The sequence below is a fragment of the Bombyx mori genome, chromosome 25 (genome assembly GCF_030269925.1).
Source record: "Bombyx mori chromosome 25, ASM3026992v2".
NCBI classification, from domain to species: domain Eukaryota; kingdom Metazoa; phylum Arthropoda; class Insecta; order Lepidoptera; family Bombycidae; genus Bombyx; species Bombyx mori.
The window spans coordinates 4921197-4940674 of NC_085131.1; the positions used below are offsets into that span (position 1 = coordinate 4921197).

Sequence of the window (19478 nt, forward strand, 5' to 3'; positions counted from 1 at the left end):
ACACCAGGTGGGCTGTGAGCTCGTCCACACATCTAGGCAATAAAAAAAAAACCTGGTAATAAAAAAATAAAAATTTAAAATATATACACGTATCGAGTGATGCGACTGTGTCCGTGTTTAATTTCCGCAGTCAGTTCAAATTTTTTCAAAGTACGTAATATTTCTTCATCAACGAATTCCACGTTGAAGAAATAACATGGCGCAATGAAATTAAAAGCCGTCAAATTTATACCATTACGTAATTGGTAATGGGAAGGCGTCTTCTGAGCTCAGACGAGTAGACACCAACCACTGTTTTGCTCGTTTATACAATTATGGAAACATAAAATATGATTACTTTATTTATTATAAATTTTTTTTCGATGTAAATAAATAAAAAACTTCAGAGGTGTCAAGGGACACCCGGATGGAACGAAGTTCCTTTCGATTAATTAGTGAAGGAATTGTAATTTTTTTTTTTAGTTATAATAATAAATTACGGCATTATGAAGAAGAAAAAAACAATACTATGAACTAAATTACTATTGTTGAAACGCTATCTCGAGAAACTGTACTCATTACGCGGACCAATCGGATACGAGCAATGTTACGCGATAAGCGCCTACACGTTGATTGGTCAGAATGACGGATCTAAAAAGTGTCGTGACAACTTTTCGTAAGAATTTTTTCCGTCTAGCCCCCTTTCACAACGCGCGATAAGGAACTTCGTTCCAAAAAAAAAGTTGGGAGACAGAAACATTTTAAGCAGTTAAATAAGACTATATTACAACTGGGCATATGTACATATACAATACTTACTGCATTACAAGATTTCGGCTTGGTTGCGGCTTTGGTCTTTTGTTTTACGGGCGGAGTGACTGGTGTCGGTGGGGTACACGGTGGACTATCGCTCCCGCCCCCGCTGCCGCTTGTAGCTGCGCTTGACTTTTCCGATCCGTTGCTCGACTGCAAGATGAGAATTTGGTATATACAGATATTCTAGAAAAAATCGCTCTTCAGAAATAATTGGACTGAAAATCTTGATAGATTTTTATCAAACCAAATGAATGCTTGCTTTGAGTGCATGCGCCAGCTTAAGTTATACGGTACGAAAATAAAACACTTAATTACAACTTAACCGAAATTTCCATGAAGACAACAAGACTGCCTAAGCTTGCCCTGAAACAGTTTAAATTACTGACTGTCCACTGAGTATACGTTCGAATTTGAAAGGTGGGAAAGATGCTATGACAATATAATAGAAGCATCGAGTTTTCATCTGGATGATCGCATTTATATTCTAATGCCCATGTCATAAATGCTCAATATCAAGTGAGCCCCTTCAACCATTTATGTAATAAAAAAAAATTAAAAAAAAAAATTATAAAGTTTTAATTTAAATATTTTTTTTTACCTTTGTATGCAGACGATCATACGGCCCACCTGATGGTGAGTGGTTACCGTCGCCCATGGATTTCAGCAATGCCAAGGGCAGAGCCAAGCCACTGCCTACCTTTTTTTTATTAAATTATAAAATAAAAATATTAAAATTAAAAAACTCCAGAGACGCTGGCAACACCGACTTGCAGTATTAGACAAGTTCCTTTTGTCTCCAACTGTTGTGGCTGTGAACGTTAAAGCTTAACAGGGATCATACGAAGACGTATCTAAGAGCGACAATAGTTACGTTCCAACTTCCGAAATGTACGGAACGTTAGCAGACGAAAATCAGCATCTGTCTACAATTTACTATTGCCATAAATTTACATGTAGACGTAGTTCAAAAAACAATACTAACGTAACTAGTGAAAGCTTAATTTTCAGTGTTTCTCAAACGTAGTAGACGTAAATAGGATGTTCTTAATTTCACTAGCAACGTGAACCTATCCCACTAGTTATCAGCAAAGCATAGACTACAACAATCTCAAAGTCAAAGTGGGGATTTACGAATCTCACATTAAGCGAAAAACAAATTTTCTCTGAAATCAGATGTGCGATGAGTGAACAGGGAAATAAAAAATGAAATATTATATATGTATATATTTTTCTCATTAATAAAAAAGTCGCTACTGCAAATTTCAATGTTCTCATGCGTCAGGACAATTACCATCAATGTCGAGCGCTTATACCTTTAATCTACCAAGTTATGTCTACCACAGCACTACTAATACAGTAACTAGTTCGAAAATGAATTTTTACTGGTGGTAGGACCTCTTGTGAGTTCGCGCGGGTAGGTACCACCGCCCTGCCTATTTCTGCCGTGAAGCAGTAATGCGTTTCGGTTTGAAGGGTGGGGTAGCCGTTGTAACTATACTGAGATCTTAGAACTTATATCTCAAGGTGGGTGGCGCATTTACGTTGTAGATGTCCATGGGCTCCAGTAACCACTTAACGCCAGGTGGGGTGTAAGCACGTCTACCCATCTAAGCAATAAAAAAAAATATGGCCAGGGCTGTGTAGATTAATACGCTTTTATTAGCTTCATACATATTATGTTAGTATGTAACGGAATCTTTGAACATGATTTTGACCCCTTTAAAACGTCGGATTAACTCGAAATTTGGCATACTTATTAAGGACCGATGACAATTCAATATTTTAAACAGTTTGATCCGTTATCCTTACTAGGATAATCAAGATTAGCGATTTTTTGTTTTCCTCAGATCCGGAGTGTCTGCGTCAAGACCAAGAAGGGAAACTACCACGCCGATCACCTATTTCTCGGATAAGTTAACTACTGAATTAAATGAAATTTTTGAAAAATTAAAAACAAAAAATTAAAAAAATTAAATTCAACTAAAACAATAAAATATTTTTTTCTTACACTATTTTTAATTCAAATTTATTAAAATTCATTTTCGAATTTTTTAGTTGGATTTTCTATAAAAGCGTATTTTTTTAGTTTTTTGATAGAGGAAGTATCATCATTTTAGATCAGACATTGCTTAGAATGTACGTACATTAAAAATATACTTTTCACGTTATAAATAAAAATAGGCGAGTGGAAAAGCGTTCGTGAAAGCTCAGTCGACGCCGACGGACGTATTGAATAAAACGGATTAAGATAAACATTGGATTTCGGAAACTTTTTCGTTTCGCTTGGCGGTCGAAGAAATTAAAAGAGCACACACAACAGGATCGAGGCTAATTGGTTAATTAATAAGGGGTCCGCGGGATCTGAATTTAACGTGTGCGGCCAGCTGGAGCGGTGCCAGAATGCTAAGTATAAAAAGCTAGATTAATGAGTCTAACATTAACTATGAAACGCTCGCTTATTTTACTTTAAATTTTTTAGGTGCGCAACACAATGATTGAAAAAGGAATCTTACTGTTTATTCAATACAGTAAAAGCTCCTTATTCGCGTTGCCTTCATTCGCGCTTTCATTATACGCGGATTAAAAATATGCGACCCAATTCCTATAATCGCAACTAAAGAATTATTCATTGGCGGATCTAATCGTTACCTTTTTTTTTTCGGGCCGGTGCCCGAACCTCCTACCAGGTCCCCGTGCTTATGGGGCGCGCGGGGTAAGTGGGACAGTGGGACTTGATGATCTGCAAGGTGTTGGGAGCAGACCGCAGGGCCCAAGGAATTTTAGGGCCCTACCGCACTAAACGACTCCCCTGCACTCTTACACTCGACGTCCGATCTCCGTCCGGGGTCAAAACCCGGTCAGAGTAGGGGGGAGGGGGGCTTCCCGCGCTCCAACCTTCCAACCGAATTTCCTTTGTAAACGTGCCTTTCCATAATCATGGTATCTGTATTCGCGGAATATTTACAGAACTTATACACCGCGAATAAAGAGTTTTTATTGGATATACTGACAGAGGAAACTGGAAAAAGATGGGCCTGCTTTAAACGTAGTAATCATAAACATTTAAAACAGTAACAATAAATAAATAAAAATGAAAAATCTATAACGGGAATATATCATCATCAAGATTGGTATACCGTGTTGAAATGTCAGCTGGATTACAAACGTATGAATAATAAAATCAATGTACGAAGCTTGTTTGACTTTGACACAATCAAAGAGCATGCATACTTTGTTGTGAACATTAAATTTTATATTTTGGTTCTTTTTTAATGAGAGTAGACATAAAATCTATCGCATGGCCAGTTATAAAAAAGAAAATAACAGCAAAAGTCAAAAATAAAAAAGAAGACTATCGCCGACCGCACCGCACGCATTGTACACGCACACGCCGCTTGTTTTGTCACCTAAATATTTTTACGAACTCTTACTGACGATCATATTCGTTGTTGCGCGAGTGGTATACCAGTTTTATGAACAAATAATTTAGAATATTGTGCCGTGTCAAGTCGTCAGGCCAGCCGCCGCCATTACGCGTCGTCCAGCAGTGACGTTGAATTCTGCAGCCTGTAAGAAGCTAGCGACGGATTGGCAGGTACATCTACTCTTCATAACCTAGCCTCGGCCTGCCCCCCTTTTTGTGCATCTTTAGCGATACTCGCCCCCGTGAAAACTTCCTTCCAAAAATATAGAACCAGCACACCGCCGTGGTGAAAATTTGTAAAGAGTTTTTCCCACTATATTTGTTCATGCTACGAAAGGCTAGTGCATAGAAACCGCTTGTATTCCCTTTCCGGTAAACGACCGTCACCTGGGTGGCTGACGCGAGCAGCAGCCAGGGCATCCCCTAGTACATTGGACACTTCATTCTTGGGACTTGCATCGACCAAGATACACCACTCATTTATTCTCCTGCCCATCTCCCAGTCACCTGTGGTCGGCGCAACATTTTTTTATCCTTCCATACTCCTCTATCATATACCATTTCTTCGCTCACTCTCCTCTTACACATATCGTCTTTCACGCAATCTATCCATTTTTTCTTAGGTTTACCTCTTACACTATATCTTTCCACGTTCATAGTTAACTCTTTTACCAACCTCATTTTCATTTCGTCTCATCAGATGTCCATACCATCCCAAACGCGCACTTCTCAGCTTCTCTGTCACAGGTGCCACTTTCAGACTTCCTCTAACATATTCATTCCGTATTCTATTAATTTTTGTTACTCCACACACCATCTTAGATTAAGATAATTATTGTCGTTTGGAATTGGATTTCTTACGTGCACCGGCACGCGTTGTATACGTGTCTCTCGTGTCTTTCGCATAGTCTAAACTTTGAAATTGGGTAGATAAAAACGAAAGAAAGAGAAAGAAGGGTGTCGTATATTACATAACGTGAAGCTAGTTTAATTATAAATTATCAAACGTTCACGTTTGATCATCGTTGAGCGCTTATAAGTTTTACCGAAAATGAAATACTATAAGAAATCTGTATCTTGTACTCTATGCAATGTAAAATAAATAAATGCTTACACGAATTCGAACGCTACTTTCTTTTTGCACTGAGTTTTTAAGAAAGATTGATATGCGAGAACGTTTGTTTTCCAGAATGTTTTTTCACGTGAATACTTACATCGGAATGCGGAGGTTGGCTGCGTCCCGGTGATATTGGAGATGAAACGCGCTGTGAGTTTGGTTCTCGGTCATTGTCGATTGAGCTGTTGCTGTTTTTACCTAAAAGATACAGAACTAGATCAATATTTGCTCTCGTTTGGCGAGTAAGACGGTACATAAAGAGATGTTGACAATAGGCTACGGCGAAATGACCAGGTGATGTAGCCTTTTACGCCATATGAATGTGAATAAAGATGCATTTTAATTCCAATCGTCGTCGTTTTTCTTGTTAAAAAAAAATTGTCGATAATTATATCTTTACCTAAGTGAAAAAAAAAGATTTGGAAATATTTTTGTATCGTAATCGTAATATTTGCATCAACTATATATTTGCATCAATTATATCAACTATATTAAAGGGAAATTATACAGTTATAATAAAGAGCACGTTCGGATATGTTTTCTGTAACTTTAGTGTTTGAGGAAATATTGTAACATCCGCCCTAAGTTTTCAAAACTGCTGAAATAATGAGTACAGTAAAAGCTCCTTATTCACGTTACCTTTATTTGCGTTTTTACTATTCGCGGATTAAAAAAATGCGACCCAGTTCCTATATTCCCGGCTAAAGATTTCATTATTCGCGGATTTTATTGGTACATCGGTACATGCACATTTATAAAAAAGATTCCAGTATGTAAGTATCCAATCGAATAGCCTTTGAACCATGACCTTTCCATATATCGGTTTCTGTATTCGCGGCATATTAACTGAACATATAATCGGCGAATAAAGAGCTTTTATTTAGTACAGTTTAGTAAAATAACAGACATTTGTTTTACAGTTTATTTATATGAAATGAGCTCACCGTCTGCCGGTGGGTGGTGATGGTTCTCCGTGTGCCGCCGTAGGGAGCGAGCGTCGCAGTATGATTTCCCACATCCGTCCGCTTTACATTCGTATGGCTTCTTGTTTCGATGTGTCAACATGTGACCGTTACTGCAAAAACGTCGCATTTGAATAAATAATTAACAAAAAAAAAAACTGCCCCTGCAATTCACACGTGGTAGAAGTGAAACCTTCAAAAATTAAAATACAATTATCCTAAACGTTTAAGTATATGTAAAATTTTGTCATCAGTAAATAATTGTAAATCATCTTTTATAGTATGTGGTAGCGCCCTCTGTGAATTGATATTTTAACTTCACGTATAATCCTAAATTAAAATTCACTACAAGAGGTTTCATACACACGTTAGTATTAAAAATCTCATAGATGGCGCTGTATTAAAAAACACTACACTGAGAACGTCTAATGTGTTCTATCTCATTCTCTCGCCGGCTGAATCCTATACACTTATGTGTTTGTGTCTCTATGGACTAATATTTTCGTTTCATCGAGTTTGAAATCACAACGATTCTAAAGAAGTTTCACTTCAAAAAAACAAAATGTGTGCAATTCACACGTGGTAGAAGTGAAACCTTCCAAAATTAAAATACAATTATCCTAAACGTCTTAAGTATATGTAAAATTTTGTCATTAGTAAATAATTGTAAGGTAGCGCTCTCTGTGAATTGATATTTTAATTTCACGTATAATCCTAAATTAAAATTCACTACAAGAGCTTTCATACACACGTTAGTATTAAAAAATCTCACAGATGGCGCTGTATTAAATAGTATGTATATTTCTTTCTCATTCTTTGCTGGCTTCATCCTACACATTTTTGTTTCTACTCGTATTAATTGGTAGCTACTTTTGTGTCATGTTTAGTTTTATGAATAATTCGCAGCCCAATACACAGATAAGACGTCTGTCTGCTTAGTGCGAGTTTTTTTAACGTGCTCGATAGCGTTAAAGTTAACTCGTATGGCGTTGGAACGTTTGCCTACATTTGCTGCTAGGGGTGCTGTTCCAACTGCATACAAATTTGTGTTAACTTTTACGCTATCGAGAACGTTTAAAAGGTCGCATTAAGCACTGGTATAGTCGTAGCGTGTGGTGATGCGATTATTCCGGGACTTAAATTCTTTTACTTTTTTGTTACCCGGGTGCTGAATATCAGACGCTACTGGGGCACGTGAGGTATATGGGACTGCCAAAATGGCTGACTAAACTTACTCCCCTGCGGAACTCTTGCCCGGAAGTTCAAGATCTGCCCGGGACAGAACTCGTGAGGGGTATCAGGAGCGACAGCGGTCAACACTAGGACCACACACACGGCCATCCCAAAGGGACTGGACCAATGGACTCGATAGCGAAAATTACTCTTCGAAGTTTTGACAGTTTGAATGGTGTACTTTAAAGGTTTGGAAGGTTCTTATGGTATTCCAACTTTAATTTTATGCCTCTACATTCTCAGCGGTGTTCACGTTTGAGATAGTGCCTAAGGGTTCTTGTAATCGCTTTATTGTGTCAGAAGATCTGTGATTTCGTCTGCTCATTACAGTAAACAAAATATAAACAAAAAAATATGTTAAACCGACTATTCGAATCTGTTATTTAAATACTACTTCACGAATGAGCGGAATTATTCGCCGATATTCGTTAAACAAATTTAACAAACACAAAGGGGGAATTAATTACATACTGTACACGCACATCATATTTCGAAGTTCGAATATATAAATATTTTATTTTGAAAATAGTTTTCACTGATCAGTGGAAAATATTAATTTGCAAACAGTATCCACAAATACAATTCAGTACTTTATACGGTGAAATATAAATATATGAAACGATTTAAAATAATAATATGTATTTCAGATATGTTTCTTAATAATTGGTATCTATATATTAATACGTGAAGCAAAAACTTTGTATCCCTTTTTACGAAAATTGCGCGGACGGAGGAGTATGAAATTTTCCACACTTGTAGAGAATATAGAGAAGAAGTGCACAATGCTAATATTTTTTTAAAATAATGCATAAAAGATACATTAAATCAATAAAAAAGTATTACACACACTACCATGTATTTGACGCACACACGCATGCATACTATTTATTTATTGTCAAACTTTTGTTCTTGACGTCTGTGGTCAAATTGAGAATAGATTAAATATTGTTTGTCTTTATTAATATTTTTTATAGTGTAGTCTTGGCGAAATTTGTGATTATAGATGTATAAAAGACAATCATAATAGTGTACAAACTTACAATTCCAATTAATTATAGTCGAATTTCGACTACTGCGGGACCTCTAGTTTTATTTAATTTAGCAAGAAGCTTAAGAAAGCGTTTATGAAATTGTAGTTCGTCTCGAACTTTGTGTTATCACAACGATGACTTGTAGCCTAAAGGATAAGGCTCCCGGTGTACTCATATCCGGCGATGTGACTATGTCGATGTTCAAAACCCGCACGCAGGTACAATTTTTTCTACAGAAATACGTCCTTAACGCATGTTTACGAATGACTTCTATTATGAAGTAATAATATTGTCAAATAAAAAACAAAATTGGATTTAATATAATTTTCATAGTCGCTGATGTACAGTCTAAAGAAATAGGTACGTCCTGTTTTTTTCCCTTTTTTCTTACCTATGCTGATAGCCTTGAGAGGCTATTTCAGCTTCGCCTTGACATGTAGGTGAGCTCACGGGGCTCAAACCGGGATCGTTGCTAGTACTGGCCCTAGCAAGAGCAGTGCTTCGCAGAATCTACCACCGGATCGGAAACGCGACCCACTAAGAAAATCAGCGAGAAACTCAGTGGGCTGTGTCTATGGGTTAGTTTACTCGTCGAGCCCTTTCGTCACAAGCGACGGGTCCGGCGAGGACGGTGACCGGATACGTCCTTAACAACGAATGAGTTCTATTATGAAGGAATAAAGTTGTGTAAAAAATCAAAATTGGAAATAACATAATTTTCGCAGTCGCTCATGGTAGGGTGTCCTACCCTACTTATTCTACTACTTTCGCCGCCAACTGTAGCAGTAATGCGGTCCGGTTTTAAGAGTGGTACAGTAGTTATACATTCATGTCTTAGACCTTATGTCTCAAGGTTCTAATTTCTAAGACAACTGATATTCTAGTTAGAATATGAATGAATGATTGTCAATTCTGAAAAACATAATCCAATGTCTCACTACTTACGCTGTTTTTGTTCCTAGTTAATCTGACAGTCTTGAGAGGCTATGTCAGCGTAACCCTAACGTGTAGGTGAGCTCTCGGCGTTCAAACTAGGAGGCGTTGCTAACACTGGTCTCAGCAAGAGCAGTACTTACGCTATGATCATTGTCTCCACTACTTCATGTATCGGACGCTACGCTTATTCATAGGAAGAAAAAAACGATTAGTTGACTTACAGATGATCTTGTCTCTTGAAAGCCTTCGCGCATGTGATGCAGACGTATTTCCTTTCGTCGCTATGCGTTAGTTTGTGTTTGGCTAAGGCAGATGCGTTACCGAAGATCTTGTTGCACACCTAAAAATAAATATTTAGAAATTAGAAATTTAAATTGAATTTTATATGATTTATTTATCTTGTCATGATTATATACACGCCTGGGCAAAGCATATTTTAATTGTGTCACTTTTTGTCTTCTTTGGTAAGTCGTCACTACTGTTTTTTGTATACCTTGCAGGCTGACGAGCTTATGGCCCTGATGGTGAGTTGTTGCTGTCACCCGTGGACATCAGCAATGCCAGGGGCAGAGTCAAAGTCGCTGCTACCCCTTAGTACTCTCTAATGTCATGTTTTCTCGTTTGTAAAGTAATTTATAATGGTAAAAAATAATCTACTAATTATAATAGTATAATAAAAATAAAAACTTTTCAGTAAATTTAATCCAGTTGTGAATTATATTTGATTGACTCGATCCAGTAGCTTTCCTAGCTAGCTTTAGACTAGTTTCCCTGACTACTTGGTCGAGGGTTGTGAATTCGATTCCCACATCGGTCAAACACTCGTGTCAAACACTCGTGTCATGAACAGGTTTGTTTACTCTATGTCTAGGTGTTAAATGCATATCTATATATTTATTTAAACGTATATAAATATACTCATCAGTCTCTAGTTCCTACAGTACAGGGAATCCTAGTTTGATTTGTCTTCCTAGTTACTATTTTAAAAATACGCCGCAAATTGTAAAAATACCTCAAAATGACCTTAATGTGAGCTAATTAGAAAATTATCTATATATTAATACGTGAAGCAAAAACTCTGTACCCCTTTTTACGAAAATTGCCTGGACGGAGGAGTATGAAATTTGCCACACTTATAGAGAATATAGAGAAGGAGTGTAGAATGCTAATATTCCTTTCAAATTATGTTTAAAAAATACATTAAATCAATAAAAATGTATTACAAACACTACCATGTATTTGACACAACACATACTTATAAATATACTCTATGTGTATTGTGAATTGTCAAACTTTTATTATTGTTTAAAATCTGGTGTCAAATTGAGAATAGATTAATACTGTTTGTCTATAATATTATTCAGACAAAATCTGTGATTATACTAAAGAATATAGTAATTAGTGTTTGACAATAGAACCATAGTAATGTTTAAACATAAATTAAATTATAATTTCAATTAATTATAGTCGAATTTCGACTACTGCGGGACCACTAGTAAAAATAAAATCGCCTAAAAAGCGTACGATACCTAACGAGCCCTCTATTTCTCGGGTCGTTTGATGAAGCGGACTAACGAGTCTATTTTTTTCTACACCTGTATATAAAAACTTTTATAACTGACCCTTTCACATTGACTTAGAAATTCTTAATACATTATTTAACGGGTTCTGACCGCTATTTTCTTTTATATTGCCCTTGTAGGCAGACGAGCATACGGCCCACCTGATGGTGAGTGGTTACCGTCGCCCATGGACTTCAGCAATTCCAGGGGCAGAGCCAAACCGCCGCCTACTAAACAGCTTTTACAAGCCCCATGATGATAGCCGCTAAAGTTGAAAACATTTGGTAATAAACAATTCGTAATAATTAGCTCTACGATAATTTCGAATGGAATATTTATGACAGTTTGCATACAATTCATTTTTGTTTTCATATGGGAAATATCAAAGTCTAAGTAATAAGTAATTTTATCATTAGACATTTTAGACATAATTTATCACTAAAATCCTATAGAGCTAATAGCTCTGTCACAAAATCTATTAATGTATTAAAAATATAATGTGCGTCAATAAGTTAATGTCGTTTTTCTATTAGTTTCTGAATAGCAGAAATGATCAACGATAAAGTAAATTGTTCACACGATTTAATAGGCGTACATAAATCCGGTTAAAAGCATTATATTTAAGTCGATTTCGATTCAAATTCCATAGTTCGGCAATCATGAACGGTCGTCTCAAAGCTGTATTAGTTGTTTTTCTATTTGTTATCCAAATTTCGAAATGTAAAGTTCAGCACCATGAAGATACCGAAAATCAGGAATTAACTTCTTGCGTTGCGAATGTACTTCAATATTATAATGATAGTTTAGATATTACTGTAATAGATCCTAAAGATATCTTACGTATGTCTGAATTACATGGAATACGAAATTTGAAGTTTAAAACTCGTACGTTTTTCTCGAAAACAATTACATTATACACCAACGCATACATAGTGGCGGTTGAAAATTTTCAAGAATTCGAAAAAGGAATCGGTGAGGCGATATACGATTATTTTTGGAATCCATTTGGAAAATTTATCATCGTTATCAAGAATATAAAATCTAATCTGCAAGATCTTGGAAAAATATTACTAAGAAACAATATTTTCAATGCGACAGTTATAACCAAAGCCGGAGATAGCTATGGAGTACATTCGTTTCGCACTAACTTTAGCGTTTGCAACAGATCCGAGACCTTAATTCTCCGATGCCTATGTTCTACATGTCCAAAAACGAAGACCATCGTGCCTCACATGAAAACCTCAATTCGAGGCTGTAAGTTTCAGGCCATCACAATACCTGTACGTCCTTTCGTGACTTATCGTAATCAATCCGGAACTGAGACTTTTATTCTCGAGATGTTTCAAGAAAGCTACGGATTGGACATCGAAGTTATACAGTTCGGAAATAGATCCTTCGACGAGCTGCTTGAAGATGTCGAAGACAGTGATGCAGAATTAACGTTTGGAGGTTTCTCAATCGCTCTTAAAGCAGCCACTGTTTTTTCATATAGCTATCCATTGTACATCGATCATTTGGTTGCAGTTGTGCATCGTCAACGATACTTGAGTCAGTGGCACGCTTTATTCATTCTGACTGCTTCGGTATCTCAACTTTTCATTTTACTGATCATTGTTATTTATTTAGTTATAACATTTTTTTCCATTTTCACGACGACAAATAAAGAGTATGGACGTAATTTTTTCATACTCGTTGGCTACATTACCAATAGAAGTTTTTCGAAAATCGTCAAGACGAGCTTCAAGCATAGGCTTGTGATGTTGAATTTGTTATTACTAATATTGATCGGACCAAATATAATTCAATCATATTTGTACAGTCTGAGTACTAATCCTAAGAGAGGCTACGAAGAGAAAAACATAGACAACGTGATTAATAATTACGAATTAGTGGTGCATTCGTCGTGGCCAAACGAGAACTACAATAGAAGTAGACACGATTGTGGAGGCAGAATGGAATGCTTGTTGATGGTAAAGAACAGCGATGAAAAGTTGTATACATTAATTTCAAATACATTCTTCGTTCTTTATAATTCGGAATTCAGGAATAAAGAATGCGAATTGGAATTGTACAAGCTGTCGGTGCCTTTTGTTGCGATTTTAAGGACATTCTTCTTTCGGCGTGGTTCGGTATTGTTAAAGCCTTTCAACAGATTCATGTATCACATTGTGGCCAGTGGAATGATCGATAAAACTACAAAAACGTTCGCTGAATTCGAACGCTTAAAATGTCAAGCATCTGCCCAGTACCAGATCAAACCATATTCAATATGGTCCTTAAAGGAAGCTTATGTGGTCTTGTTTTTGGGATATTGCATTTCCACGATAGCATTTATTTTTGAGCGTAACGTGAAACGCTGTAGCTAAAGCGACAACAGGTTCCTTTACAATTATAACCTAAGCTTTTAATTAGCGTATGCAGACAGTCCACGTCAAGCTTTTTTTTTTATTGCTTAGCTGGGTGGACGAGCTCACAGCCCACCTGGTGTTAAGTGGTTACAGGAGCCTATAGACTTCGTAAATGCGCCACCCACCTTGAGATATAAGTTCCAAGGTCTCAAGTATAGTTACAACGGCTGCCCCACCCTTCAAACCGAAATAGGCAGGGTGGTGGTACTAACCCGCGCGGACTCACAAGAGGTCCTACCACCAGTAGTTACGCAAATTATATAATTTTGCGGATGTGATTTTTATTACACGATGTTATTCCTTCACCGTGGAAGTCAATCGTGAACATTTATTTTGTTGAATACGCATTTCCTTGGAAAAATTGGTACCCGCCTGAGATTCGAACATCGGTGTATCGCTCAACACGAATGCACCGGACGTCTTATCCTTTAGGCCACGACGACTTCAAAGAGTTATTTTTATTTATTTATTTTAAGTGTCACACATAGAAATCTCAACGAGATATCTGCATATCACACCGAGACGATGTTGAAATTATAAATGTATTCGAAAAGTTGCTTATTATTCTTTGAATTAATATTCGAAGCGTAAAAATGCATTACTTTTAATTTGATTGATTCTGTAGATAAACGCCAGTAAAGTCTATTGAGGAAGCAAATCTAACGCGTGATTATAATGAAAAAATTCATTGCTTTGTCTAATCTATATATTAATACGTGAAGGAAAAACTTTGTATATTTTTTTTTTACGAAAATTGCGCAGACGGAGCAGTATGAAATTTCCCACACTTATAGAGAATATAGAAAAGGAGTGCAAAATGTTAATATTTTAAAAAATTATGCCTAAAAAATACATTAAATCAATAAAAAAAAAACATTACACACACTACCATGTATTTGACGCAACACGCATGCATATTATTTGTTTATTGTCAAACTTTTGTTCTTGACTCGGTGGTGAGAATAGATTAAATATTGTTTGTCTTTATTAATATTTTTCTATAGTGTAGTCTTGGCGAAATTTGTGATTATAAAAGTATAATAGTCTTTGAAAATAGAATCATAATAGTGTACAAACTTACAATTTCAATTAATTATAGTCGAATTTCGACTACCGGGCGACCACTAGTGTATATAAAAAACATGGCAGATGTTAACAGCTTTTGACATATTGTTGTTTGTCTAAAACTACGTTAGAATTAATTAAGAAAGTAAGATTAAGTTAGAAGTAAAGTAATTTCTCTCATTTGTCTCTTTGTTCTATTTACTAGCTGTATGCAAGTTTTCTATGTTTAACACGAATACCATGTAGTATTGTAGTAGAAGTTGTACTTATTACACGGATTTATTGTATCGTTACAAGATAGTAAATAAAATGAATATTAGTTTTGTTTGTTTTAATTTTGTTGAAAGGAAGGTCTCTGTGTAAATGTTCTTTTCCTAGACAATTCGGCACTGTCGACCTATCCTATCCTAGGATTGTATATAGATTTTTTACATTGACATGACATTTTAAGGTGACATGACGTTTGCGGGGCGAATTGTAAGTGCATAAAGGAAATTACCACCAAACTTTACTGGTGGTAGGACCTCTTGTGAGTCCGCGCGGGTAGGTACCACCACCTTGCCTATTTTTACCGTGAAGCAGTAATGCGTTTCGGTTCGAAGGATGGGGCAGCCGTTGTAACTATACTTGAAACCTTAGAACTTATATCTCAAGGTGGGTGGCGCATTTACGGCGTAGATGTCTATGGGCTCCAGTAACCACTTCACACAAGGTGGGCTGTGAGCTCGTACACTAAAAAAAAAAAATTGCCGCAAAGGATTTTCCTATTCCACTTTGGAAGATAGAATGGCCATACTACCGTACTGATATCCACATTTTATTTCAAAGTGAACGATAAGATTTCTGTTGTTGTTGTTTTTGCTGTTGCTGCTCTATTGTTGGTATATACAGGGCGTATATCTATCCAAATATAGTATTAATTTTTCTGCTAGAAATTATTTAAGCGGTTGTTCTGTGATCTCAGCTAATAAGGCGGTAATGTCCACCAAATAGCTTTTTTTAATTTTGTAAATGCATATAGTTTTATGTTTGTTATCACCACCGAAAACAAGAAAAAAATCTAAGTTCCTTTACTATTTGATTAAAGTATTTGTTTAATTAAACACGTTTTAACCCCTCAGAAGGTCCGTGACCCAATTGCAGCGTGCATACAGAATGAGGTTGTGTCGTGTCGCATGGAAACTCGCAGAATACCAAGTTACATAATTTTATTCAAATCAACGAGTCCCAGTGCAAACTTGAGTTTACTAAAAGTTTTGTATGTACGGGAAATGCCTCGCGGAATATCTATGTATTAATACGTGAAGTAAAAACTTTGTCTCCCTTTTTACGAAAATTGCGCGGACGGAGAAGTATGAAATTTTCCACACTTATAGAGGTTATAGAGAAGAAGTGCACAATGCTAATATTTTTTTAAAATAATGCGTAAAAATGCATTAAATCAATAAAGAAAATATTACACACGCTACCGTGTATTTGACACACACACGCATGCATACTATTTGTTTATTGTCAAACTTTTCTTGCAGTCTGTCGGTTATAGTCTGTCAAATTGAGAATAGATTAAATATTGTTTTCTCTTTATTAATATTTGTCTAAAGTCTGTAGTCTTGACGGAATCTGTGATTAAAGAAGTATAATAGTCTTTGACATTAGAATCATAATAGTGTACAAAAAGTTAATTAAAAAGTGACATCGTTGTAAAAATATATATTTGCGTTATTGCATAATCACAGATTCGGTTTCGATTCCTTGTCGAAGTTAGATTTATTCAGATACTAGCGACCCGCCCTCGCTTCGCTTCGGAAACATTAAAACACACATGAAATAAAAAAATAAATAAAAAAAAATTAAAAAAAGTAGCCTATGTTCATCAGGGACAATGTCGGCTTCTAATGGAAAAATAATTTTTCAAATCGGTCCAGTAGTTTCGGAGCCTATTCGAAACAAACAAACAAACAAATCTTTTCTCTTTATAATATTATATATATATATATTATATAAATAAATAAATAAATTAATAATTAATAATAAAATATTCAGATATGGCTATAGACAGATACAGTCAGATAAATACAGAAGAATATATTTGGCAGTCACGGTTTGAGTCTAGACGCTTTTTTATCTCGCATTTCTATGGTTTAGATGTACATAACAAAGAGAAAGCATCTTGGTTACGTTGAATGTGAAACCAGCTAGTTATGAACGCGTTCACGGCTTACTTGATGCTATGTGGTTATAGAAGCTCAATGTGAACGCCACCGCTCACTTTGAAGAATGACTGAAGTCTCAATTGTATTGTATAACGACTGTTTCACCCTTCAAATCTATCACTGCTTCACGGCAGAAATGCATAGGATGACGAAAAAAATATGGGCGGGCAAAAAAAAAGTGTAATAATAAGCGTATTCTTTATTATATCAAAATAAATAACACGTTATTACTTAAAGGAAGGAAGGAAGTAGTTGGTGAATGATTGTTAATTGTATTGTATTAGTAAAATTGGTCCTTTTTTTACTGTCGAGCATACGGCCCACCTGATGGTAAGCGGTTACCGTCGCGCACGGACGTCAGCAATGCCAGGGGCAGGGCCAAGCCGCTGCCTGCTGATGGCTATGGGATTGGAACTCAGGTATACTCACATGGTTTGATACGAGGATAGCGGGTCCCCTATCTTTATCTTATAAAAAACAGCTTTAAGTTAAAATGAAAAGTTGTAATACGAGCTGTTTGTTTGTAGTGTATTTTATTCTTAAAAAACATGAATGCGGAGAACAGATACTGCAGGCGGTAATTATTAGAAAAATTAAAAATAAAACGCGTATGCCACCCGACCATGGACATGATCAACTTTTATGAATATCATATGTACGTAATTAATGATGTTTAAAAAAAATAGCATAATGCTGTGGTCATTTAAGTTCTTCAAGGGAGGGGGGGGGGGGGGGAAATTGTGTTATCGGTTTTTCGAAGTAACGTGTCAAAATATTCATATTACGTGAATTTTTCTTCAAAAATTGCCAACAAAGCTTCAAGAGTCATAAAAAGGTCGTGAAAAGTGTCACTCTCTCGTTGTTCATGCCCCTAAAAACGTTAAAGCCACTTTTTCAGTGACACGCCACAAACTGAAAGTATGAGGTGGCAAAAGGATCATCGTTCACAGGGACGCAATTGAGATTTTATTTTAGAAATTGATTCCTCTTTTTCTCTATCTTATCCCACTAGGTGGGGTCGGCACAGCTAATTTTTCTCTTTCATTCCGTTCTATCAGCCGTCATCTCAACACTCACTCATGTCACTCTCATGTCGACATTCACACACTCCATCCATGTCTCTCGTTCTTCGGTCGACCTTTTCTCCCTCTATCTTGTACTACCATTTCCATACATCTCCTAGTCACATGCATCTTCTCTCTACGCATCAAATGTCCATACCACGCTAACCGTCCGCTCTTTAATTTGTTGATTACCGGGGCTACTTTCACTTCTTCCGTTTTAGAAATTGATTCTTAAAACAAAATTCAATTCAATATAATTTTTAATTAACTTAGATGAAGATTCAGATTGATTACAAAATGCAGTGCACGTGTTTAATTTATTCATGCATTCCACATTTTACACCAACCATAGTTGATGTGACAAACAAATTTTGTTTGATTCTAGAAATGTGGTTTTAATCGGTTCATATGAGTAGAAGTACTTATAAAGCGTTTATACGTATCACAACATGAGTACCAGTGCCTACCACGCCAAGTATATTATTGGGTTTGCTACTTATATTACAACTAGAAACTCTATAAATAGATAAAGCGATCGCCATTTTTAAATATTAGGTATATTCGTCTAATTTAAATTGAGTAAAACAGCAAAACGTCTAAGTAAATTGCAAAATTGTTGTCTCGAATTGCTTACAGTGATAAATTTAATCCTAACTCCGCTCCTGTTATCCAATGACGTCGCCTCACCGTTAAGCCTAGAGGGCGGGCAGGGCGCACGCATCAAATTTTTCGATGACTTAATCTTCTGGATTTGTTCTACGGCGCGCGTGAGCCGTGTCACTAAGCAGACACGATGGGGATTCGGTCGACTAATTTCCAGTTTATCTTTTAGGATAACCGAATTGGTTTTTATAGAAAACAATTGTTGGTGAACTGTCGTCGCGCTCGTTTCGTTTGGCTCGGCCATTGTAAGTTCTCTTTTTTATTAGTAACTAGCTGACCCGGCAGACTCCGTAGTGCCTCAATCGATAAATAAAAGACCTAAACTTTTGTATAAAATAAACTTAAAACAAACAAAAGGAATCCGCCCGAGGGGGGGTGGACACATCAAAGGAAAAACAAAAATGTTATTTTTATTTAATTTCGAGCATTTTCATATTTATACCTTCTCTGAACTTCCACAAATAATTCGAGACCAAAATTAGCCAAATCGGTCCAGCCGTTCTCGAGTTTTAGCGAGACTAACGAACAGCAATTCATTTTTATATATATAATAAGATAAGATAAGATGCCGACGAATTTATGCATTATATCTGATACTAAGTAAGTTTTGGAGCTCATATATATGAAAGTCGCCGAAAGATCGACAGCAGAGTGTTTCGCAGTTGAAGCAGTGGTAGGATACAAAATGGATTTGCCACACTGCTTACGCCAAAGTCGATTTCACCGCTCTCTTTCTATTTCTCCCGCGAAGATTTTGCATTGCACACTCAAAAGTGTTGGAGATCTTTTACTGTCAATTAAAGCCTATAAAGATTTTCTCTACAGGACATGTACGGATCAACTGCAGATTTTACGTGTTTATCGATAAACCATTACATTCTAATTATAGTTATTGTATCCCTAAATCCACAAATTTTATTTCTAATTTAAATAATACATGTAAAACACGTAGAAATATTTAATTACATAAAATAATCATCATCATCATCATCATTTCAGCCTATC

At 36.2% G+C, this 19478-nt stretch overlaps 1 protein-coding gene across 2 annotated transcripts in view; it reads right to left on the bottom strand.

Moving 5' to 3' along the window:
* LOC105841398 (uncharacterized) overlaps positions 1-19478 on the bottom strand; it is a 379110-nt gene that overhangs the window by 35487 nt on the left and 324145 nt on the right. For both annotated transcript variants that reach the window (XM_038020224.2, XM_038020222.2), the window contains 4 exons: positions 9720-9838; positions 6281-6411; positions 5434-5534; positions 799-945 (listed from right to left, as the gene is read on the bottom strand). In XM_038020224.2, coding sequence (XP_037876152.1) covers positions 799-945; positions 5434-5534; positions 6281-6411; positions 9720-9838 — 498 coding nt within the window. The remainder of the gene's footprint in view (positions 1-798; positions 946-5433; positions 5535-6280; positions 6412-9719; positions 9839-19478) is intronic.